General features: G+C 37.4%; 1 protein-coding gene across 9 annotated transcripts in view; it reads left to right on the top strand.

The window, feature by feature from the left end:
* The window catches only part of CBLB (Cbl proto-oncogene B), a 225,916-nt gene that overhangs the window by 153,284 nt on the left and 47,593 nt on the right, over positions 1-25,039 (top strand). For all 9 annotated transcript variants that reach the window (XM_070787231.1, XM_019974609.2, XM_019974545.2 and 6 more), the window contains exons 11-12: positions 15,818-16,003; positions 17,752-18,117. In XM_070787231.1, the coding sequence (XP_070643332.1) occupies positions 15,818-16,003; positions 17,752-18,117 (552 nt within the window). The remainder of the gene's footprint in view (positions 1-15,817; positions 16,004-17,751; positions 18,118-25,039) is intronic.

The raw sequence follows: 25,039 nt of genomic DNA, 5'->3' as shown, positions 1-25,039 counted from the left end.
GAAGTAGCCAAAGTATTGGAGTTTCAGCTTCAGCATCAGTCCTTCCAATGAACACCCAGGACTGATCTCCTTTAGGATGGGGCTGGTTGGATCTTCTTGCAGTCCAAGGGACTCTCAGGAGTCTTCTCCAACACCACAGTTCAAAAGCATCAATTCTTTGGCACTCAGCTTTCTTCACAGTCCAACTCTCACATCCATACATGACCAATGGAAAAACCATAGCCTTGACTAGCCTTTGTTGGCAAAGTAATGTCTCTGCTTTTGAATATGCTATCTAGGTTGGTCATAATTTTCCTTCCAAGGAGTTTACCCCAAAAAATAGAAGACTGTTGCTGCTCTCAGAGTTTATTGTCCCAGAAGTCAGTAGTGTTACTCAGCAAAGCTGTCACTTCAGTCAGTGTCATTTCTTTACTTTCCAGAAGCAGTTAGATTGAAGAAACTTAAAGAACTTATAATTATTTGTTTTTAAATTGAGGAATCATGTTTCAATTATATGTCTTTATGTGCGCACTGGCCTGCCTCTTGTCAATTAAACAGATTGTGAATTTTATAATATTTCATAAATCACTGCCACTTTACTTTCAGTAAAACCTGAATTTTACTGTAACTACAAGCATCAGTTCTTTCTGAATAATTGGGAAAAACAGTGTTATGATATTATGTTCCATAGCACTTTATAGATACTTTTGTTTCAAGAGTTACACTAAATTGTTATGTTTTATTCAGAGGACTGTCTTCTGCATTAGACTGTTCTTAAGGCCAGTGCCAATATCTTATTTATCTTTGTGTTTCTTAGTACCTAGACATATATTAAGTGAAATAATAAATGCACATGCATGTTCACATGATCTATGAGGGCAGTGGCCTGATTTTAAGCATCTTTTTCATTCCAGTCTTAAGACTTGGCTATATCTGTGCAAAATACCAAATTACAGATTTTATGCAGTTCTGTCTTCAGCTAAGGTTATAAACAAATACCACAGATCATTTTGACACAATAGCTCTTCTACTTGATTTTCTTCCACTCTGTTATCATTCTGTTGCCTCATTCATTCTTTAATTTATTCATTTTAAAAACATTTCATTCTCTCAACTCCATGAGTGACGGTCAGTCATTGTCCAGCATAAGGAATTAATTCTCTTTTATCTGCCATTTCAAATACTCTTCACCTTTCCCTTCTTTTACAACTATATTATGAAATTGTTCCTGTCTGTCTGAAGCATATTACATTATTCAAATTAGTAATGCTTCTATCAAAGCATAGAGAACCTAGCTGTTTGTATATTCCTGTTGTCATGGTGATATGTGCAGCTGGAATTTATAAGTAGTAGCAAACTGAACATATAGAATGTATCTTTATTGTTTGTTTTATAAGTTTATTTCGTAATGCTAATCTTGCAGAAGCAAGAACCTATAAATCTATAATATAGTGTGTTAGTTGCCTTTCTAGATATAGGCTATTTTATGAGTTTCACTAGAAGCTGTTTTAGGTTCTGCTTGAAATTGTACCATTGCTTGAGTTCTCAAGCTGTCTAATTTCTAGGATAATTGGATCTGAGTGAGCCCTTAGAGGAAGTCCAGGGTGTGATTGGTAAGATCAAATCCTCTCTGACTTTAGTCAGATCAAAGCTAAGAAAAGGTATCTGTTGCTAGGTCAGAATTTTATTTTATTTTGCCAGAGGTGTAAAGAATCTCCACAGTTCCTTAGCAATTACTTTGACAGAACATACTATTTATAAAATACATAAATTACAAACAAATGAAGATTTGGTACAAATACATTGATAGACTGACCTAGTATGTGAACCAAGATTAGTTTCCTTGGTCTTAAACATTATATTATCTTAAAACAATATTTAAAATTTTAGTGAGTGACCATGTAAGAGGAAAATCAGGTGTGACCAGATGTCAAAGGAATTATTATTCCTTTATCTTTTTTAATACATCCTCCTAATGTTCCCATCACTAATTAAAATACATATTGCTAATTGAAAACTTAATATATCATTTAATTCTTCCTTTTCCTAATGTGTGAAGAAAGGATCCATAGTACTCCTATTCTGAGCAAAGAATTCATGTGTATAGATCACAGTGGTTTTGCAGTGTTCTTAGGGTGGTATGACCTTTTTAATGTGACTTAGATTCCAGCCACAGGGCTCAAGTCCATGCTGGAGCAGTAAGGACAAAATTTACAATGAAAGTGAAATTCAAAAATAACCAGACATTTGAAATGTAGACCATGGTTTTCAAGTATGGGTGAGTTCTACCTTCAGAAATATGTGGGGACACTTTCATTGTCACAGTGACCGAGAGGTCAAGGGAACCACTGACATTTAGTGGCTGGGGTCAGAGATGCAAGCATCCTCCAACCCATGGGACAGACCCATCGAGAAAAAATGACACTGATGCACGCTAGCGGTTCTCATCTCCTCCCATGCAACACAGGCAAAGTCCTGAACGACCGTAAGCAGTCCACAGTCGCAGGTTGTTGTTTGCCGTGTAATTGCATTCTGTTTACTCATTTTCTTAAAGCTCTCCATGCAAATGAGTAGCATTTTCTTCATTAGTATGTGAATATCAAAGGAAAAAACTACCTTGTTCAAGTGTAATATGATATAAGGGACCTTGAAGACCCTGTCACGCGTTCCTCAGAAGTAGTTTGAATGTGTGAAGAGGCAAGCACTTGATCTTGGACTTAGTTTTGGGTTGGCCTCCTGCGGTGTAGACTGTGAGCCCTGGAGGGCATGCTTTGCTCTTTTCATTCTCAGAGACTTGCATAGTGCCTAACACACAGTGCAGGCCTTTGGGAAAGTTTTGTTTTTTAATTTTTTCATTGAGTTATCAGCGGTGACCCTGTTAACTATACAGTCCTTAAGAGAGCTGTGGTCCCTGGTGTGCAGCACGCTGGGTTCATGTTCCAGTTCTGCTCCTTAGTATTTGTGTGCCATCATTGGTTATTTAACTCCCTATGCCTCAGTGACCTGGCCTGTGAAAACTTTAGGGTTGAGACTCAATGAGTTAATTAATGTGAAGCCATTAGAACAGTGCTGGTACATAGTACATGAGTACATAAGTATCAGTTATTATTAACATTATTCTTTATATAGTGTTATTCAAGACTCCTACAATTATTGCTGTACTTCTGAGAATTAACTATTAGTATTTTTGAGATGTCTATAGAAGTATTTTTTCTTTTAGATACTATCGTGTGTCATTGTTTAAAAAGAAATAGACATTACAATAGGATTGGTTTGGCAAGAGGTTGGCTGTATTTCTGTATTAATGTATACATAATTAAGATATCATGGGCCACATTAAACTTACCGTACAACTACCTTGTTGTACTAACAGTCACTAAGTACAGTGACTGTACTTAGTGTACAGTTACTAAGTCATGTCTGACTCTTTGCAATATCATGGACAGCAGCACGCCAGACTTCCCTGTTTTTCACTGTCTCCAAGAGTTTGCTCAAACACATGTCCATTGAATCCGTGATGCCATCCAACCATCTCATCCTCTGTCGTCCCCTTCTCCTTCTGCCTTCAATCTTTCCCAGCATCAGGATCTTTTCCAATGAATCAGTTCTTCGCATCAGGTGGCCAAAGTATTAGAGCTTCAGCATCAGTCCTTCCAATGAATATTCACGGTTGATTTCCTTCAGGATTGACTGGTTTGATTTCCTTGCAGTCCAAGGGGCTCTCCAAAATCTCTTTCTCCAGCACCACAGTTTGAAAGCATCAATTCTTTGGTGCTCAAGACTTCTTTATGGTCCAAGCTCTCCTATAGTACGACTACCTTGTAGGTTTAAAACTCAGAAAATGCAAAGTTGCCAACATATCAGCTGAAATATTATTTTAAGGACTAAATAATTTAGATAAGTTTACAACAGCCTTATTTTCTAAAGAAGTATATTCAAATGATTAGGTACAGGTAGCTCAATACTCTGTAATGACCTACCTGTACGGGAAAACAATCTAAAGAGTGGATATATGTATAACCGATTCACTTTGCTGTATAGCAGAAACTAACACAACATTGTAAATCAACTATACCTAATTCAATAAAGTTAATTTTAAGACATGATCAAGTGCATATTCTCTCAAGTAGGATGAACAACTTAAGTAACTAAATAGCAATTGCTTATTGTTCAAAGCAACTACAGTTAGCAAGCAGTAGGGCTTTCACATGAGGGCATTTTTCAGTGGCTAGATAGAATTCCCTTAATTCCCAGGATGTTCTTGTTCCTTAGCCATTTTTATGGAAATATTTCTGAATTATATGTCACTCTTCCCTGACTTCTCAAAATTGGTTATGCAGCTGAATGAACCAAAGGGCATAAGAAGCCACTATAATCAACGTGACATACTTCTTAAGGCTTACATTTTGCTACAGGGTTTAAGGGGAAGTTGCACACAGACAGTGGAACCATAGCTTTGAATTAATATCACATGTATATTTGGATCAGAATGCAAAACTCATATAAATGTTTAAAGTAAAATATGAAACTTCAAAGAAATTTCAGGTTTATGGAGGCTGGTCACAGGCTAGGAGATTATGTCCCTCTTATAAAAGGCACTTCAGGGAGAAGCAGTATAACTCTAAGTAGTTAATAATGTTTAACATTTTAATGGAGAGGGCCCTTGGGGTTATTCCACTTGCGAGGCTGTTTGCACTTCTTTAAAGTAGACCCTATTGGCAGTTTTACTGACTGTCTCCCTGTCAAACCTCAAAGACATGTTAGCTCTTAATCCAGTCAATATTCCTCCATATGTAACTTTCTAACCATTTTCCTCCTCTTCATTGCTCATAATTTTTGTATCTAAAAAATTTACCGAAGCTATTAGTGGAATGTAAATAATAATAATAATGTAAAATAGTAAAACTCAGTTTACACACAAATGTAATATCTATATTCTTAGTAAGTTAGCAAGGTGCTTATTTCTTGTTACTGTTTCTAGAGGAAGAAATGCAGAATTTTTCTTTTGAGATGACTTTTCTTTCTTTGATTGGTTTTGTTTTTTAGAAGACTTTTAGAGCAGTGTTAGGTTGACAGACAAATTGAGGGGGGGTATACACAGATTTCTCATGTTCCCTCTGCCTCTCCACACATGGGTAGCCTCCCCCTATTATCAACACCCCCCACCAGACTCATACATTAGTCATAATTGATGAACCTACATGGCTTATCATTACTGTCTAAAGTCCCTAGTTTATAATAGGGTCACTTGTGGTGCTGTCCGTTCTGTAAGTTTGTGGAAATGTATAGTGTCAAATATAGTATCATGTAGAGTATTTTCATTGCCCTAAAAATCCTGTGTTCTGCCTATTCATCTACCCACCAACCCCTCCAGCAACCATTGCTCTATTTACTGTCTTGATAGCTTTGCCTTTTCCAGAATGTTATTGTAGTTGGAATAATACCGTATGTAGCCTTCTCAGATTAGCTTCTTTCACTTGAACGTGAACTTGAACATGAAGTCGCTCAGTCGTGCTCCACTCTTTGCAACCCCATGGACGGTAGCCCACCAGGCTCCTCTGTCCATGAGGATACTCCAGGCAAGAATACTGGAGTGGGCTGCCATTTCCTTCTCCAGGGGATCTTCCCAACCCAGGGGTTGAAGCTGGGTCTCCCGTATTGCACGCAGACGCTTTATCCTCTGCACCACCAGGGAAGCTCTTTCACTTAGTAGTATGCATTTAAATTTCCACTATGTCCTTTCCTAGCTCAATGTGGCTCATTTCTTTTTGTACTAATAATATACCATTGTTTGGTTGTACCACAGTTTGTTTATTACCCATTCACCTACTGAAGGACATCTTGGTTGCTTACAAGTTTTGGCAATTATGAATAAAACAATTATAAACATCTATATGCAGTTTTTTATGTGAACATAAGTTTTTAGCTCCTTTGGGTAAGTATCAAGGAGCATGATTGCTGCATTGTACGTTAAGAGTATGTTCAGTTTTGTAAGAAACCACCAAACTCTTCCAAACAAGAATAAGATTTTTGTTTTTACCACCTCCTCATGAGCATTTGACGTTGTCAGTGGTTTGGATGTCATAGTGATACCTCGTTGTTGTTCTAGTTTACACTTCCCTGATGACATATGATGTGTAGTGTCTTCTCATATAGTGATTTTTCCATCTGTATTATCTTTGGTGTGATATCTGATAAGGTCTTTGGCTCATTTGAAAAATCTGATTGTTAGTTTCTTATTGTTGAGTTTTAAGAGTTCTTTGTATATTTTAGATAACAGTCCTTTCTCAGACATATATTTTCCAAAAATTTTCTTCTAGTCTGTGGTGTTTTTTATTTACTTATTAGTTTCTTTCACAGAATAGAAATTTTTCATTTTCATGATGTCATGGATGGCAACTTTGTGTGATCATCAAAGTCATCTCATCTTTTAATATGGGACTTCTACCATATTATCTTCTAGGAGTTGTGTAATGCTGCATTTTACATTTAGGTTTGTGGCCCATTTTGAGTTAATTTTTGTGAAAGAATAAGGTCTGTGTCTAGAATTTTTTTGCGTCTGGCTGTCCTGTTCTTTAGCACCACTTGTTGAGAAGAGTAACTGCACTACATTGTGTTACCTTTGCTCTTAGGTCAGAGATCAGTTGACTGTATTTTGGAGGATCTATTTCTATGCCATTAATGTATTTGTCTGTTCTTCTGCCAATATCACAGAGTCTTGATTAGTGTAGCTCTTTGGTGGGTCTTGAAGTCAAGTAGTGTTGGTCTTCCAACTTTGTCCTCCTTTGCTCTATTGCCTATTCTGGGTCTTTTGTCTCTATCTCAACTTCAGAATCAGTTTGACGACATCTAAAATATTACTTGCTGGGATTTTAATTGGGATTGCATTCAATCTGTAGATCAAGTCGGGAGCACTTTTCTTTTTCACTATAAATTCTTCCCTAAATTCCTACATATTGAGATTTCTTGAAGTGCAACTCTGGATAAACAGTCTAGGTATAAAATGACCATATTGTTACTCTTATACCATGTTCCTCATGTAAGCATTTGTCATCTAAAAAGGAACAGTGGTACAGTACTCCAAAACAGACAACACAGTTCCTTCGGGTGTCTGTCTGAGCATTTTCAATATACCCTTTTAATATCTTGGCAATTCACCCAATTAAAATCAAGACCATCCCATTATTTAAACATATTAGGCATTTGGTAATTACTTAAATATTAAATTAGACATTACACATGACACATGGGTATGTGTGTGTATAAATATTTCTGTAATGGATATCTTCTGAATAATATACTGCATGGGTTATTAAAATCTTGATTTTGTTATGTTTACAAATGACTATGAATAAAGAATAACCAAGGGAATAGTTAGAATGAAAATAGAATGTTTTATTTTAATTTTATTTTATTAGGATATTTTACTTAGAATATTATATTTTCTATGATAAGTTTTATCAGTGTCCTTCATTAATTTTCATGTATTTAGAGAAATGTTGTCCTTTTATCATCCTTATAATACTTGTATCTACCTTGCTCAGATATGAAAATTCATTAAGTAAAAATCTTCTTAGAAATACTATAAATTTGACTTTGATTATCGCTGAGATTTCAGAACTCTCATCTTATTAGTGATTGGAGAGATTTTCTCTTATCCTGTTTTTAATAATAGCCTGGCAGGGTTTGAAGTTTCTTACCAGATGTTTTCCTATTTCCATAATAATGGATCTTATTAATAAGGCTTTTACAGAATCTCTCTTTAAAAGGTGTGGATAAAATGAAGAGTGACTAAAATACAATGAGTCCTCGATTATTTCTGGTAATTGCTGAGCATGCTGAGATGAGCTTTTAACTACTTTACTTCTTGAGCCTTTTCTCTCAGGATTTTCTGTTAAAATTGCAAATTCATATTTCTCTATTTTTTGTGATAGTTATTCGTCTCCTATTCTAAGTGCTAAAGAATTCTGTAAATTTTGTCAGAAAAATAAAGAAGAACATTTTATCATTTTATGAAGCAAGGGTTTGGAGAAATTGGTGAACATGTAGACACATAAAAGAACCAAATGTGGTCTTTAAATTTCTAGAACACCAAGACTCCAGTTTCTTAAAGGCAGCTCATCAACAACCAGTATTAAAGAACTTAAGAGAAATTGTTAGTTAGACAAATAGGCTGGTGTGATGATAATATCCCAAAGAAAGGGATAGCCTGGTGTGCTGCAGTCCATGGAGTCACAAGACTCAGACATGACTGAGTGAACTGAACTGATGATAATACAGGCAGGAATCAAGGTGCCCAGCTTTTATATTTTAAAAGGAGTGGAAATGGGATGAAGGGTGGAAAGAGCATATATTCTGAAGTTCTGAAAACAAGGGTTGTTTTTGTTCAGTCATTCAGCTGTGTCTGACCCTTTGTAACCACATGGACTGCAGCACGCTGGGCTTCCCTGTCCTTCACCACCTCTTGGAGCTTGCTCAAGCTCGTGTCCATTGAGTCGGTGATGCCATCCAACCACTTTGTCCTCTGTTGTCCTCTTCTCCTCCTACCTTCAATCTTTTACAGCATCAGGGTCTTTATAATGAGTTGACTCTTTATCAGGTGAAGTTGCTCAGTTGTGTCTGACTCTTTGCGACCCCATGGACACCAGACTCCTCCATCCGTGGGATTTTCTAGGCAACAGTACTGGAGTGGGTTGCCATTTCCTTCTCCAGGGATTCTTCCCGACCTGGGGATCGAACCCAGGTCTCCCTCATTGTAGACAGACGCTTTACCGTCTGAGCCACCAATGAATTGGAGCTTCAGCATCAGTTCTTCCAATGAATATTCAGGACTGATTTCCTTTAGGATTGACTGGTTTGATCTCCTTGCAATCCAAGGGACTCCAGAGTCTTCTCCCACACCGCAGTTCAAAAGCATCAATTCTTCGGCGCTCAGCCTTCTTTATGGTCCAGCTCTCACATCTATACACTACTACTCGAAAAACCATAGCTTTGACTATACAGACCTTTGTCAACAAAGTAATGTCTCTGCTTTTTAATATGCTTTCTAGGTTTGTCATAGCTTTTCTTCCAAGGAGCAAGCATCTTTTAATTTCATGGCTGTAGTCACCATCTGCAATGATTTTGGAACCCCCGAAAATAAAGTTTCTCACTGTTTCCATTGTTTCCCCATCTACTTGCCGTGAAGTGATGGGACTGGATGCCATGATCCTCATTTTTTGACTGTTGAGTTTTAAGCCAGCTTTTTCACTCTCCTCTTTCACCTTCATCAGGAGGCTCTTTAGTTACTTTTCGCTTTCTGCCATAAGGATGGCCATCTTCATATCTGAGTTTATTGATATTTCTCCCTGCAATCTTGATCTAGCTTGTGTTTCATCCAGCCTGGCATTTCACGTGATATACTCTACACGTTAATGTAGGTAATGATATACAGGGTAATGATATACAGCCTTGGTGTACTCCTTTTGCAATTTGGAATCAGTCCATTGTTCCATGTTCGGTTCTAACTGTTGCTTCTTGACCTGCATACAGGTTTTTCGGGAGGCAGGTAAGATAGTCTGGGATTCCCATCTCTTGAAGAATTTACCAGTTTGTTGTGATTCACACAGTCAAAGGCTTTGGCATAGTCAGTAAAGCTGAAGGAGATGTTTTTCTGGAATTCTCTTGTTTTTTCTATGATCCAACAGATGTTGGCAATTTGATCTCTAGGTTCCTCTGCCTTTTCTAAATTCAGCCTGAAAATCTGGAAGTTCTCGGTTCACGTACTATTGAAGCCTAGCTTGGAGATTTTTGATCATTACTTTGCTAGTGTGTGAGATGAGTACAATTTTGTGGTAGATTGAACATTCTTTGGCACTGCCTTTCTTTGGGGTTGGAATGAAAACTGTCCTTTTCCAGTCCTGTGACCACTGCAGAGTTTCCCAAATTTGCTGACATATTGAGTGCAGCACTTTAACACCATCATCTTTCAGGATTTGAAATAGCTCCAGAAAAATTTGAGAATAACTAAAATCAATATAAAGGGATGGAATCATTCAAATCAGCTAACTTGTAACTTGAAAGGATGATTCCATCCTTTGTAGTTCTTACAGTTGCCTCTATATAAATGATTTTCTTTATACTGTGCAATAAATTCTGTACAGTTAATTCTGTGTCCACATCCTACTTTCCACTTCCTACTCTCCTAGTTAATCTTTTCTAGCTTTCCATTTACTTGTTCTAACCTAACACAGTGGACAGAAAGAGAGAGAGTAACTAAAAAGGATTTCATGTAAGGCTGTGGCAAAAAGGGTATGATCCTTTTAAGAAACCCTTGATTAGTATGGCCTTTTATTATACTAATTAATTTTATTTATTCATTAGAAGATTAAAACCAGAAGTGCAGTAGTAAAGTCTCTTCTTTAAAAATAAAATTTCTGCTATTAAAACATTTAAAAGATAAAGTAAGAAAAAATTTTTCACTACTGTTAAAACAGATTAGAGATTCACTATCCTAATACATACAGAGCTCTTTCAAATCACTGAGGGGTAAATAAAAGAATATGATAAATAATGGGCAAAGAATATAGCATGAGTGGGCTTGTGAAGCATTGTATAAGACTTCTTTTCTTTTTAGACTTTCAAAGAGGAAGAGAAAAATATAATTGATTGACCTTTAATGTGACCATCTACTAAAAATGTTCATAAATACTCATAGTTAGCATTTGAATTTTCCCAGCAATAAAAGTTAAAACAGAGTTTCCCTATTCTAGTTTCAGAACTGTTCATAGAGACAACAAAAAGGCTTCAGCAAAGAAAAAGGCATTATTATCTAAAGGGTATTAAGACTCTCTACTCTTACATGGGAATTTTACTGTTACTTAGGAGAACTCTGGAAAATGAATAAGTTATGATAAATTTAGACTACATAATCAATAAAGATAAAAAAAATTTCTTTCTTCACTACTAATATACCCTCCATTAAATCCTTATGACTAAACCAACTTACAGATACTATAATGCTTCAAAATAAAGTGGTCTTTCAGGAGGACAGTATAAAATCACTTTGAGAGTGTAGTATGAACTATTCTTAAGATTTGCTTCAGATTACATTCACAGTACAGTGAAGAGGGTGCTTGTCTGGAGGTGTACAGATGGTCAGGATTACTGCTACACCACACACCTTGGTTTGGATGTCTGTCTGAGGATTTTCAGTATATTCTTTTAATATCTTAACAATTCACCCAATTCAAATCAAGTGCATCCCATTACTTAAAAATACCAGGAATTTCAGTTCAGTTCAGTTGCACAGTTGTGTCCAACTCTGTGCAACCCCATGAGCCGCAGCATGCCAGGCCTCCCTGTCCATCGCCAACTCCCGGAGTCCACCCAAAACCATGTTCACTGAGTCAGTGATGCTATCCAACCATTTCATCCTCTGTCATCACCTTCTCCTCTTGCCCTCAATCTGTCCCAGCATCAGGGTCTTTTCAAATGAATCAGCTCTTTGCTTCAGGTGGCCAAAGTATTGGAGTTTCAGCTTCAACATCAGTCCTTCCAATGAACACCCAGGACTGATTTCCTTTAGAATGGACTGGTTGGATCTCCTTGCTGTCCAAGGGATTCTCAAGAGTCTTCTCCAACACCACAGTTCAAAAGCATCAATACTTCGGCGCTCAGCTTTCTTTATAGTCCAACTCTCACATCCATACATGACCCCTGGAAAAACCATAGCCTTGACTAGATGGACCTTTGTTGACAAAGTAATGTCTCTGCTTTTTAATATGCTGTCTATGTTGGTCATAACTTTCCTTCCAAGGAGTAAGCGTCTTTTAATTTCATGGCTGCGATCACCATCTGCAGTGATTTTGGAGCCCAGAAAAATAAAATCAGCCAATGTTTCCATTGTTTCCCCATCTATTTGCCATGAAATGATGGGACCAGATGCCGTGATCTTTGTTTTCTGAATGTTGAGCTTTAAGCCAACTTTTTCACTCTCCTCTTTCACTTTCATCAAGAGGCTCTTTAGTTCTTCTTCACTTTCTGCCATAAGGGTGGTGTCATCTGCATATCTGAGGTTATTGATATTTCTCCTGGCAATCTTGATTCCAGCTTGTGCTTCTTCCAGCCCAGCATTTCTCATGATGTACTCTGCATAGAAGTTAAATAAGCAGAGTGACAATATGCAGCCTTGACGTACTCCTTTTCCTATTTGGAACCAGTCTGTTGTTTCACGTCCAGTTCTAACTGTTGCTTCCTGACCTGCATCCAGATTTCTCAAGAGGCATGTCAGGTGGTCTGGTATTCCCATCTCTTTCAGAATTTTCCACAGTTTATTGTGATCCACACAGTCAAAGGCTTTACCGTAGTCAGTGAAGCAGAAATAGATGTTTTTCTGGAACTCTCTTGCTTTTTCGGTGATCCAGCAGATGTTGGCAATTTGATCTCTGGTTCCTCTGCCTTTTCTAAAACCAGCTTGAACATCTGGAAGTTCACGGTTCACGTATTGCTGAAGCCTGGCTTGGAGAATTTTGAGCATTACTTTACTAGTATTTGAGATGAGTGTAACTGTGTGGTAGTTTGAGCATTCTTTGGCATTGCCTTTCTTTGGGATTGGAATGAAAACTGATATTTTCCGTCCTGTGGCCACTGCTGAGTTTTCAAATTTGCTGGCATATTGAGTGCAGCGCTTTCACTGCATCATCTTTCAGGATTTGAAAGAGCTCAACTGGAATTCCATCACCTCCACTAGCTTTGTTTGTAGTGATGCTTCCTAAGGCCCACTTGACTTCACATTCCAGGAGGTCTGGCTCTAGGTGAGTGTGAGTGACCACACCATCGTGATTATCTGGGTCGTGAAGATCTTTTTTGTACAGTTCTTCTGTGTATTCTTGCCACCTCTTCTTAATATCTTCCGCTTCTGTTAGGTCCATACCATTTCTGTCCTTTATTGAGCCCATCTTTGCATGAAATGTTCCCTTGGTATCTCTGATTTTCTTGAAGAGATCTCTAGTCTTTCCCATTCTATTGTTTTCCTCTATTTCTTTGCATTGATCACTGAGAAATGCTTTCTTATCTCTCCTTGCTGTTCCTTGGAACTCTGCATTGAATGGGTATATCTTTCCTTTTCTCCTTTGCTTTTCGCTTCTCTTCTTTTCACAGCTATTTGTAAGGCCTCCTCAGACAGCCATTTTGCTTTTTTGAATTTCTGTTTCTTGGGTATTTGGTATTGCTTAAATGTTAAATTAGTAATTAAAGCAGAAGTCGAGTTCTGATGGTGACAGTGGGCCGCTGACTCTGTCAGAATTCTCCTTCCTTTTCCAGGTAATTAAGGAAGCACGCAGATAGTTGTGGAAGAAAAACGCGTGGTGGAGCAGAGATAGTCTTTGCAGTGAATGCACCTTGTTGCTGTCACTTGCTAAGTCATGTCCGACTCTTTGTGACCCCGTGGACTGCAGCATCCCAGGCTTCCCAGTCCTTCACTATCTCCTGGAGTTTGCTCAGACTCCATTGATGAATTGATGATGCCATTCAACCATCTCATATTCTGTCAGCCCCTTCTCCTGTGAATGGATCTAGCACTGAAAAATTTCTCTCCAAGTAACCAAAACAATGACATGCTCTATATTCTATGTGTGTGTCTGTATATATGTAAAACTTACATAAGATAGCTTTGTTTCTTAAATCTTTTTTTGTAAAGAATAATAACCAGATCAGTTTCGCTAGTTCTCAAATAATGTAATTTATCCTTAATGGGAATTGGGTAGAATTAGTTGTCTGGTGACCTCTCCTGATCTGAGTTGCTATGTATTGTGATGCTGGTAGTTTGACATCAGGATTTTTTTCTGTTGTGTGATCATTTTTGTTGGTTTTACTCCGTCAGGTTCAAATTCATGACCATCTGAGGCTACATGGCTTTTGGGGTAAACTGTTGTTTTACTAATAAGAGTGACTAGCTGCATTAAAATCAGGTTATGACTCTATTTTTTCTCCTTCAATTAAGTAACAGTTGAATGTTTTGCCTTATCACAAGGTAAGAGATATAAAAAAAGAACCATGAAATGAATAAAAAGAAAATGTTCTTAAAATTTACATGTGAAAGTACATCAACATTTATTGACCTATTTTTCAGTTATTTGGCAGAGAGTAGAGAGGCAGAGAATTGATAGTTTAGTGATGTCATGCCAATATTCAGGTATACCTGAAGTATGGTCTGGAAGCTTCTGCTTAGACATGCTTTTTTTAAAAAGCAAGTCCCGACTCCTTTGATGTGGGCTTCACGTAGTAACTTTGTTGCAAAGAGTAGAGTAAGGGAAAGGGTAGAAAAAGTAATTTTATAGTGTAGAAACCCTGACAGTCAATGCCTTAACCAGGTAGTCAAGGTCAACCTTGATGTGATGTGATTAAAGTGTTAGTTGATCAACATGGCCTTCCTCCCAAAAACCCATAAGGCTAATCTAGTCATGAGAAAAAAAATCAGACAAACCTCAATTTTAGTAAATTAAAAAAGAAAACCTTCCATGATGTAGCTTAGTGTGGATGTGAACACAAATTTATTATCTCATCTCAGTTAAGGAAATTTCTTGCTGTTGCTAGAGTTGAAATTAAATTGACAGTTGACATTGACTACTCTTGTAAAGGTGAGTAATGTTAGGAGACAAATGGCTTAAACACAAGCTTCAAATTCTTGATAAATACTCACACTAGGAAACAGATGAATATCAAATCATGTTAGATTAATGTTAAGTATCAAATGTAAGCCTAGATCTCTAAATAAATAGGTAGCAACCTAGCCTTGAAAAGAAAACTGCTTGGTATTTCAGAATAGAATATTGTTTAATTAATTAGGATAACTTTTATGTCAAATATGGAAATCAGGGTATGTCTGATGCACACATGTACACACACTCTTTTGAAATAGAAAGGGTTACATGAAAGTGAAGTCGCTCAGTCGTATCCAACTCTTTGTGACCCCATGGACTGTAGCCTACCGGGCTTCTCCGTCCATGGAATTTTCCAGGCAAGAATACTGGAGTGGGTTGCCATTTACTCCTCCAGGAGATCTTCCCAACCCAGGGATTGAACCAGGTCTCCTCCATTGTAGGCAGACGCTTTACTGTCTGAGCCACCAGGAAAGTATACGTACATACATAACATACAAATCAGAAGGATTACATACATACATACAAATCAGAGTACTTATTGATGGCTTTTTGCTGCTCTTTTATCTACCAAATAACATGGAAGCCCTGTAATAGTATAGAAATCTATCAGTGTTTTAGAAGTACAGAGTTTCCTAGGTTTAATTGTTTTTCAAGAAGAACATTTAACTTGAGGATTTAATTTCCATGTGAAGACTTAGGGGGAAATATTTGGTCTTAAAGCTGTTTATTTTAAATATACAACTTAAAACTGATTTTATTCATTAAAGTAGGTTATACGTTAGATAGTATACATGTTTTATATGGAACAGAAAGATTTGTACTCTAAACCAAACACCTAAGAAAATTCTATAACATAGATAACCAAGAGCAATGTGCATCACTGCATTGTGTGTTTCTGGAGACAGGTTTCTAGAAGGCCTGCTGCATTTGATTGTCTTTAAACTGCACTTCTGCTGCTTTTTTCCTAGGCCCTTTGTGCAATATGTAGGAGAAACTAATCTGTTTATTCTTTACATAATACTGCCCTTGAGGGAACAATGTATGCTCTTTCCATCTATTAATCAGAGTAAACTAAGTGAGTTTATTTTAACAGATGTTCAATGGCAGATACATTCTCAAAACCAAGTGTGTTAAGAGCTGAAGGGTACACACTTCACCCATCACATAAGCAGCATCGTTCTCTTTTTATATTCTAGTGCACTGACAGGCAGAATTCCCCAGTCACGTCACCTGGATCCTCTCCCCTGGCACAGAGAAGAAAGCCACACCCAGACCCGCTCCAGATCCCACATCTAAGCCTCCCACCGGTACCTCCCCGCCTGGACCTAATTCAGAAAGGCATAGTTCGGTCTCCCTGTGGCAGCCCAACTGGTTCACCAAAGGTAAATCAATATTACTAGAAACACAGATAATAGTTTTATGTGATGATTATTGATTGCTCAGGTTTTTAAATCTCCATTAATCATATTTCTTATGCTCTCGTTTATGAGCTACTTTGATGGGTCTCTCATTTTGTGTGTAGCAAATCCACTGTCATATTCCTTGCCTTTATTACTGTAAGAGTTGCATAATTATTCAAAGAAAGCACATGTCTGTAACAGCCCCCTGATTTGCTAAAATAAACAGTAGAGTAAGTATAGTTATTCTGTAAAATGGATTTAAAAGGTCATTATAGGCATAAATTGCATGTTCTTATTAAGTGATATTTTGTATTCATTTTCATAGTGTCTTGACAAGAAAAATGTTACGGAAGTGTATTTGCATAAAGGCTTAAGATGTGATAAATTATCACCCATGTTTCAGGGTGACTCAGAAGAGGGAATTGTATGTACCTTTTATATATGAAGGGATTAATTATAAAGAATTACAGTATTTGCAAAGTAATTATATTACTCTTTAATATTAAAGACATAATTCTATCTGTACATTTAAGCCCACAGTTTATTTTAGTTCTGTGCAGATTTTTTTTTCCAAATTTGATAAGGGAATATTTTGCTTTATTAAATATAAGATTTTAAACATTAATCCCATTTGGTGATATGCTCTACAGTGTAAAACTAGTTGGAAACACAGTGTTTTAGTAATACTGGATTTTTCTACATTACAATTAACATGGTTTTAAGATCATATTAAGACTTTTTAGGATGTTTCTTAGTCAGAATTATGTAAACACAACACATTCCTTTTTTCTGCAATATTTTCTAACAATGAAAGCGCAAATCATTTGTCAGATGAACTGTGTAAATGAAAATAAAGCCTGTGAAAGTCACATAGATCAGTTTAGCAGCTTATACCTTTATATTTCCATATAAGAATCAAACTGATTTTTTCCCCAAGGATCAATACAATTCAAATAAGGTCTATAAGTAATGCTGCTCTATTATTTGTGATTTTTCATTTTTCTGGGGTGTGTGTGTATGCTCAGTCACGTCCGACTCTTTGCAGCCTCACGAACTATAGCCTACCCAGGATCCTCTGTCCGTGGAAGCTTCCAGGCAGGAATACTGGAGTAGGTTACCATTTCCTTCTCCAGGAGATCTTTCCCAGCCAAGGATCGAACCTGCGTGTCCTGTGTCGGCAGGTGGATTCTTTACCACTAGCGCCACCTAATGACTGATAAAGAACCAGAGCACATCTTGCCCTTGTCAGTTGCTTTGTATTACAGAGGTGAAAACAAAAATAACAAAACCAGCATTTTCTGCCTTTCAGAGATGTTGCAAATCAAGGTGCTCTTGTAAAAAGTAGAACAACAACTTCTTGATGGTTTCTGCTGTCTCTCTTAAATCATAGAAACGTGAAAATAAAATACTTAATGACATTATTTTAATGTCAACTGGTCAGAATCATCATATAATTTGGATATTCTGCTTTTTTCCCTGTAGTCCTTATTATCCTAAATTTTGAGTTTACATATTCATTTTTTACAAAGAAATCTTAATGAGATATATTTGAGTTTTTCATAATTTTTTAAACTTTCATTAATTGGTGATAAAAGAAACTCATTAAAAGAAGGCACAGGAATCTAGTAAAGCTCTATTGTGGCTTAGAAAACAAAAGCAATAATATATTAGTCTGGAAGATATTTCAGTGCATGGAACATCTTTTCTTTTTTCCTCTTGTGTTTCTTCAGTCTTCTCCTTGCATGGTGAGAAAACAAGATAAACCACTCCCAGCCCCACCACCGCCCTTAAGAGACCCTCCTCCCCCTCCACCCGAGAGACCTCCCCCAGTCCCCCCTGACAACAGACTGAGTCGTCACTTCCATCACGTGGAAAGTGTGCCTTCCAGAGATCAGCCCATGCCTCTTGAAGCCTGGTGCCCGCGGGATGTGCTGGGGACTAATCAGTCAGTGGGATGTCGTCTCCTTGGGGATGGCTCTCCGAAGCCTGGAATCACGGCAAGTTCCAATGCAAATGGAAGGCATAGTCGGATGGGCTCTGACCCAGTGCTTCTCCGGAAACACAGACGCAATGACTTGCCTTTAGAAGGAGCCAAGGTAAGAAATACACAAAGCAGAAGCTAAACAACCTACTTATAATCTTCTGATAGGAGGTAGTATAAAAGGTTGGGCGGTGTTTTTTTGTGTCTAGTGTGACATTTCCATGCAAGTCTTTATTTATCTGCAAGTTATAAGTAATCAGAAGCTTATTAAAACTTGAACCTAAAAGAAGTCAGGAAGAAGTGTCTAAGTAATGATTTAAGTTTCATAGGAAGATACTAGACAGTTTGCCAGAGGTTTAGTATACCTTCTCTTATTTCATCTGCAGAATATTTTCCCATTAATAAATTATCATGGGAGAATCAGCACTTTTTTTTTTAACTCATCTGAAAAAAAGGGAAAAGTGTGGGAAAGTGTGCTAGTCACTCAGTTGTGTCCAACTCTGCGACACCATAGACTGCAGCCTACCGGGTTTCTCTGTCCATGGAATTCTCCAGGCAAGGGTACTGGTGTGGGTTGCCATCCCCTTCTCTAAGGAATCTTCCCAACCCAGGGATTCAACCCGGGTCTCCTGCATTGCAGGCAGACTCTTTACTGTCTGAGCCACCAGGAAATCCCAGCTCTTCTATCTTTACTGTCTGAGCCACCAGGGAATCCCAACTCTTCTAGTTCCATCTAATTTGAAAAAAAGTTGTATTATTATAGCATATCGTCAGTCAGTCATTGGAATTATTGTTGCCTGGGAGAGTATGTATACCTTAGACAGGTAAATTAAACTTCTCACATACATCAAAACACCAGGTTTTTTAGTTCATTGTTACAGAGCAAGCTCTTTCTCCGTAATACTGAAAGAGACCCTCACACATACTGAGTTTTAACATGCTATATATTACCACTGTCAGTTACATGTACAGGAAAGAATTTAAGCACACAGAAAACCAAGAGGCAACAGCAGAACTCATTGAGTTTAGACCCCTCAGTGGGCCCTTGACAGAGCTGTCCTGTCATGTTTCCTGGTATCTGCTTCCATGATATTTTTGACTCTGGGATTAGATTGTCACCATCTTCCTGCAGCTGCAGAAGGCTTTGCCTCTTTTGAAGACTGTAATGTTAAAGTGTTCCTATCTCTTTTGATCTTACGTTGTTATTTTAGGGGAGTAGACTGTTCCTTCCAGATAACAGTTTGTAGTGGGTGAGTTAATCAAGAAACAAGTGTGAAAAATGGCTTGTACTAAATTCTTCTGTGTATGTGCACATATGTGTGTGCATGCACATGTGTGAAGGAATACTTTGTATAATATTATTAGTTTTCTAATAATTAAATATTATTAGAGTGGCCAGGATAGCAGGAGTCAAACTATCTACTCTGGCACTCAAAACCAAGGGGAAGAGTGGTGACAGTTTGCAGAAAGTTTTTGTTCGTGCCTCCTGTGGGTACCTTCAGTCTTTCATCTATTATAAATATGAGGATCTTTAAAGGTTTTCTCCAAGGTCATGTAAAGGTGATGTAAATGGAAGAGATAGTACTTGTAAAAGCATTTTTATAGTATTCTCTAAAAATGGAGACTTTATCCTCAAAAGTATATTTCTACAACCTAGAATCTTGGTAAGAATGACTTGTCTTTTTTTCCAGGGATTTTTTTTTTTCCCTCCTTTAGTGTCTATTACTTTTCATTCATACATGGTCACACTTGACTTCAGGAGAATGTTCAGACAAGCTCTGACATGAATAGTTATATCTTAGCAACATATTACAACTTATTTCCTGAATGAACTTGAGAAATACTTAAAATATAATAATGATACTATCCAGTTCATTGAAGACCTCTTGTTTCAGGGTTTTTCTTAGATAATATGTTATGTAATCTTAACACTAATATACTCTTGCCCTTCTAAGCCCTAGAACATAGGCTAATTTTTCTATGAATGGTGGTGGTTTTTTAAATTAGAGTTATAATTGCTTAGGTTATAGGTAGGGAATTTTATTTTATTATATTAACTATAGATGTAATTAACTATAGGTATAATAACTTTAGGTATAATAGTGATTTCAGCTATAAAGATTCCTTTACATGTTTTTTCTGTGAACTTTCATGTCCTGGTCTTTGATACATGTTAATATCCCAGAGGACATTGATTAAATTGCAAACTTTCCCTCTTATTGAAAGCTGGATCTATTTAGTTCTATCTAAATAATCCTAATTAAAATTCTTTAGGGTCTAATCTCATATGCTGTGTGTATTAGCATTGCAGTGCTTATAGTCTCAAAGTGAATTACATGTTACAACTAGACTATTTTAACCCAAATTAGACGTCTAAGATTTCTCATTTCAGTCTAGCTGTCTGACTTTTAAGGCAGATTATAAAGGAGGATTTATATATAATGTATTAAATGCCATAAAACAGAGCATGTCTGCCCTTAGTCTCCTTTTTTATTATCTTTTTAAGGAAACATAGTTCCACTTTGGTAGACCACAGAGCATGTAACAACTGACATAAAGTAGAAAAAGCCTAATTCTTCTCATTTCACTGTTGGGAGATGTAACAGTCTGACTTCAGCAGATGGAAGAATGAGTCCATCTAGAATCCTGTAGTCCGTTTCTGCATGACCTTGGATTGAAGTTTGTTTCTCATCTTACATCTTTGTAGTTCCTCAATCCAGACTGATTTAATTACTTAATATATATTTGTAAATACTTTCTACATGCAAGACTTTCCAAGTGATCAGGATAACCAGTTTCCCAGTGTTCTCTCTCCTTTCAAATTTAACAAAGTGTTTTTGTAGAAGAGTATCTGTCCAACTGCTTTAGGCAGAAGTAAAAATGATAAGGCAAATCTGATAGCTGCATTTTAACAAAAAATCTCATCAACACAGATCAACCATGCTCTGGAATCAGGCCAGAATTTTACTTCCTGCTCTAGAACTTAACTGGCTTTGTGTGTACAAGCAACTTACTACATCCTTGCCCCCAATTCCACTTACTTCCCTTACTTTATGAAATGAACCAATAATAGTACCTCATTTCTAGGGGAATAGTTATCTATTCCCTCCAGATATCTAAATCTCCATATCCCTTGGTTCTGGAATAAAAACAAACTAGGTAGGGAGTTCATTTTCATTTACAATAATTCTCCTTATTTTTGTTTATAATTTAAAACCAAATCATTATCTCTTTCTCCCCTTCCTCTCTCCTTTTATTCAGCATAGTTCCTAATGAATATTCCAAAGGCACTCTATAACTGGTTGCTGAGTTATTACAGTGCTGAAACTGATGATGGAGGTGAAAGAGTCTGCATGCTGGAGTTGGCAGTGGGCACGAGTCAGGCAGGAAAGGGCTTGGAGGATGAGGACGATCATGGTACACTAACAGTATGAGAGGGTTTTTTTTTTTTTTTTTTAATGTATTGTTCCAGCACTGGCTTTCAGCCAAAAGTTGAACGTTAATTTTTGTGGGTGTGTTTAAAATAGGAATTTTTACTCTTTTAGACAAGCAGGCATTATACATAGGTAGTCACAGTGAGAGGGAGACAAAGGAGAAGGGAAGAAGGACTGGAGAATGATTTTGATTTAAGAAGACAATAGATGGGGAAACAGTGGAAACAGTGTCAGACTTTATTTTTCTGGGCTCCAAAATCACTGCAGATGGTGACTGCAGCCATGGAATTACAAGAAGCTTACTCCTTGGAAGGAAAGTTATGACCAACCTAGATAGCATATTCAAAAGCAGAGACGTTACTTTGCCAACAAAGGTCCATCTAGTCAAGGCTATGGTTTTTCCTGTGGTCATGTATGGATGTGAGAGTTGGACTGTGAAGAAGGCTGAGCGCTGAAGAATTGATGCTTTTGAACTGTGGTGTTGGAGAAGACTCTTGAGAGTCCCTTGGACTGCAAGGAGATCCAACCAGTACATTCTGAAGGAGATCAGCCCTGGGATTTCTTTGGAAGGAATGATGCTAAAGCTGAAACTCCAATACTTTGGCCACGTCATGCGAAGAGTTGACTCATTGGAAAAAACTCTGATGCTGGGAGGGATTGGGGGCAAGAGGAGAAGGGGACGACAGAGGATGAGATGGCTGGATGGCATCACTGACTCGAAGGACATGAGTCTGAGTGAACTCCGGGAGTTGGTGATGGACAGGGAGGCCTGGCGTGCTGAGATTCATGGGGTCGCAAAGAGTCGGACACGACTGAGCGAGTGATCTGATCTGATCTGATCTATTAATGAAATGCTAAGTGTTACAATGTATCCTCACCCTGCATACATTGTGTGCAGTTTTTAAAAACTGTTTTTAAAAACATATTATCCTGGGAATAAAGGGTATAGGGACTTAGATACTTGGAGGCTGATGTATTATCTTCAAGTAACCCATCAGTGTCTCCAAAGGTAAGAAGATAATGTTTTTGTGTCAAATAGTAACAACTATCATTTAGACTTGTTTTATTAAAGGAAATGTCTCAAATATCATCTTCCCTTTTTAAAGGTAAGAAAACTTAGATGCGTACTAAAAATTTAAAGTTAAGTGTACATATGGAACACCATAAAGGGAATTCATAAAATGGAACATTCTGTAAATGCAGTGAGGACTCGCTCCCCTTTGCCGTGTGTCCTCTGTCGGTGTGCCAGCCCCTGTCATCCATTAGAACTATTTGCACTTTTTATTTGCATCTTCACTAGATAAATGGTGACGGCAGCAAGAATAAATTAAATGCTAATTGCTCTTTTTGCTAACTGTAGAGAGCTCTAAGGGGAAAAAAGCCCTCTAATTCATAGTTAAAATGGAGTGTAAGAATTTTCTGTGACTTTCATTTACTCCCCATTCCCTTCCCCCATCCCACCTAGCATAATCAAGTTAGCTAAGGTACTACTTTCCTTTTAACATGAAACTTGCAAGCTAAGAGTTATCAGGTTGCTTTATTTCATTGGTATGAGATTTCTTTCCTATAGGACTGTTTCTATTCCCTCAAATTCCAGCCCCATTATAAACCTGTTCCTTAATTCATATTATGTTGGCTAGATATTTGTTTATTATTGCTGGTTTGTTTGTTTTAATTATCTGAAGTAAAAATATTTTGCACTAAATGTTTTAAGATATTGGGAACTTGAAATTTATCTGCTTATGTATAGATACTGACACCGTGTCCAACTGTCTTTATTTGTTCCTCTTAAAAGATTAAGAATGCTACTGTTTCTTATGTGATTAAACACTATCTCTGACTTGTCATGTTACTTCAAGTGACATCATTCTAAAATGACCCTGTGCACAAGAATCTGATGAAGATACTGCTAGATAAATACATGGAATGATTCCTCTTTTTGATATTGTGGCTTTTGCTATTTTGGTAGAGAGGCACATGTTTATAAGAATGACCTTAAACTTATCTGTGAATCTCAAGTGTCATCTTTCAGAAAATATGTCCTCTGTGTACAGTGTTACAGTTTTAATCTAATGTTGTTGGAGGATAAATTATAGCATGTCTTCGGTTTTGTGCAGGTGTAGGTTTACATGTGTGGGATGGGGAAAAGGAGGTTGTGTTTCAGATTTTGTATGTTAAAAAAGCTTTTTCTTTATTGTGCTAGCAGCATCAAATAGTGTTTTCCCTACATCTTGAGGGCCCCAAATGCTTTAATGTTAATTTTTAGGCGATATCTGAGCCATAAGAAAACATTTCAAACTTCAAAGTTAGGATGAAAGGCATGTAGAAAAATATTAATTTTAATATTTATTAAAATATTAATAAAATATTAATTTTGCAGCATGTAGAAAAATATTAATCTAGGGTAACCTAGTTCAGTTCTGTTCAGTTGCTCAGTCGTGTCCAACTCTTTGCGACCCCATGAATCACAGCACGCCAGGCCTCCCTGTCCATCACCAACTCCCAGAGTTCACTCAGACTCATGTCCATCAAGTCAGTGATGCCATCCAGCCATCTCATCCTTTGTCTTTCCCTTCTCCTCATGCTCACAATCCCTCCCAGCATCAGAGTCTTTTCCAATGAGTCAACTCTTCGCATGAGGTGGCCAAAGTACTGGAGTTTTAGCTTTAGCATCATTCCTTCCAAAGAAATCCCGGGGCTGATCTTCAGAATGGACTGGTTGGATCTCCTTGCTGTCCAGTGGACTCTCAAGAGTCTTCTCCAACACCACAGTTCAAAAGCATCAATTCTTCGGTGCTCAGCTTTCTTCACAGTCCAGCTCTCACATCCGATAATAAATTTTGTGATAACTCAGATTATACTTCTTCCACAAGTATACATTCCCCTTAATAAGTATTCTTATTCCTTCAACCTCTTTGAGTTAAATGAGTAGGATATTCAAGACATGGAGGAGAATACAAAACAAATCAAGCAGAGTCTAGTGAGGATGAGACAGATATACAGTTACCTAACAGATGAGGCATAGCAGAAGCATCTAGAAAATACAATGTGGGGTCTCCAAGGAGGGAAAACATTCTAATTGAGATGCAGAGTAGAAGAAGGACTAAAGAAAGCTTCATGAAAGAGAGTCACTGGTTACTGGCATTAAAGATCAGTAGGTAATGTTTGTGTAGACAGGACAGGAAGGAGTAGCATGTGAGTGGGAATATAAGCACAGTGCAGGAAGTGAATGTTGGACAGACTAGTGCATACAGAGAGTGAGTACAGGAGATCAAACTATGGCAGTAAAAAATGAAAGCAATTATGAAGTATCTTATCTTCTATACTATGTTATTTCTAATTTGGTAGACAAAACAGTGCTTTTAAAGCTTTTTTGGCACAGGAATGATAGGATCAGAATATTTTTGTTGTTATTCAGTTCCTCAGTTGTGTCCGACTCTGCGACTCCATGGACTGCAATATACCAGGCTTCCCTCTCCTTCATTATCTCTCAGAGTTTGTTCAAATTCATTTCCATTGAATCAACGATGTTATCTAACCATCTCATCCCCTGTCATCCTCTTCTCCTCCTGTCCTCAGTCTTTCCTAGCATCAGGGTCTTTT

The sequence above is a fragment of the Bos indicus genome, chromosome 1 (assembly GCF_029378745.1).
Source record: "Bos indicus isolate NIAB-ARS_2022 breed Sahiwal x Tharparkar chromosome 1, NIAB-ARS_B.indTharparkar_mat_pri_1.0, whole genome shotgun sequence".
Classification (NCBI taxonomy): Eukaryota; Metazoa; Chordata; class Mammalia; order Artiodactyla; family Bovidae; genus Bos; species Bos indicus.
This window is presented reverse-complemented; position numbering and strand designations above follow the sequence as displayed.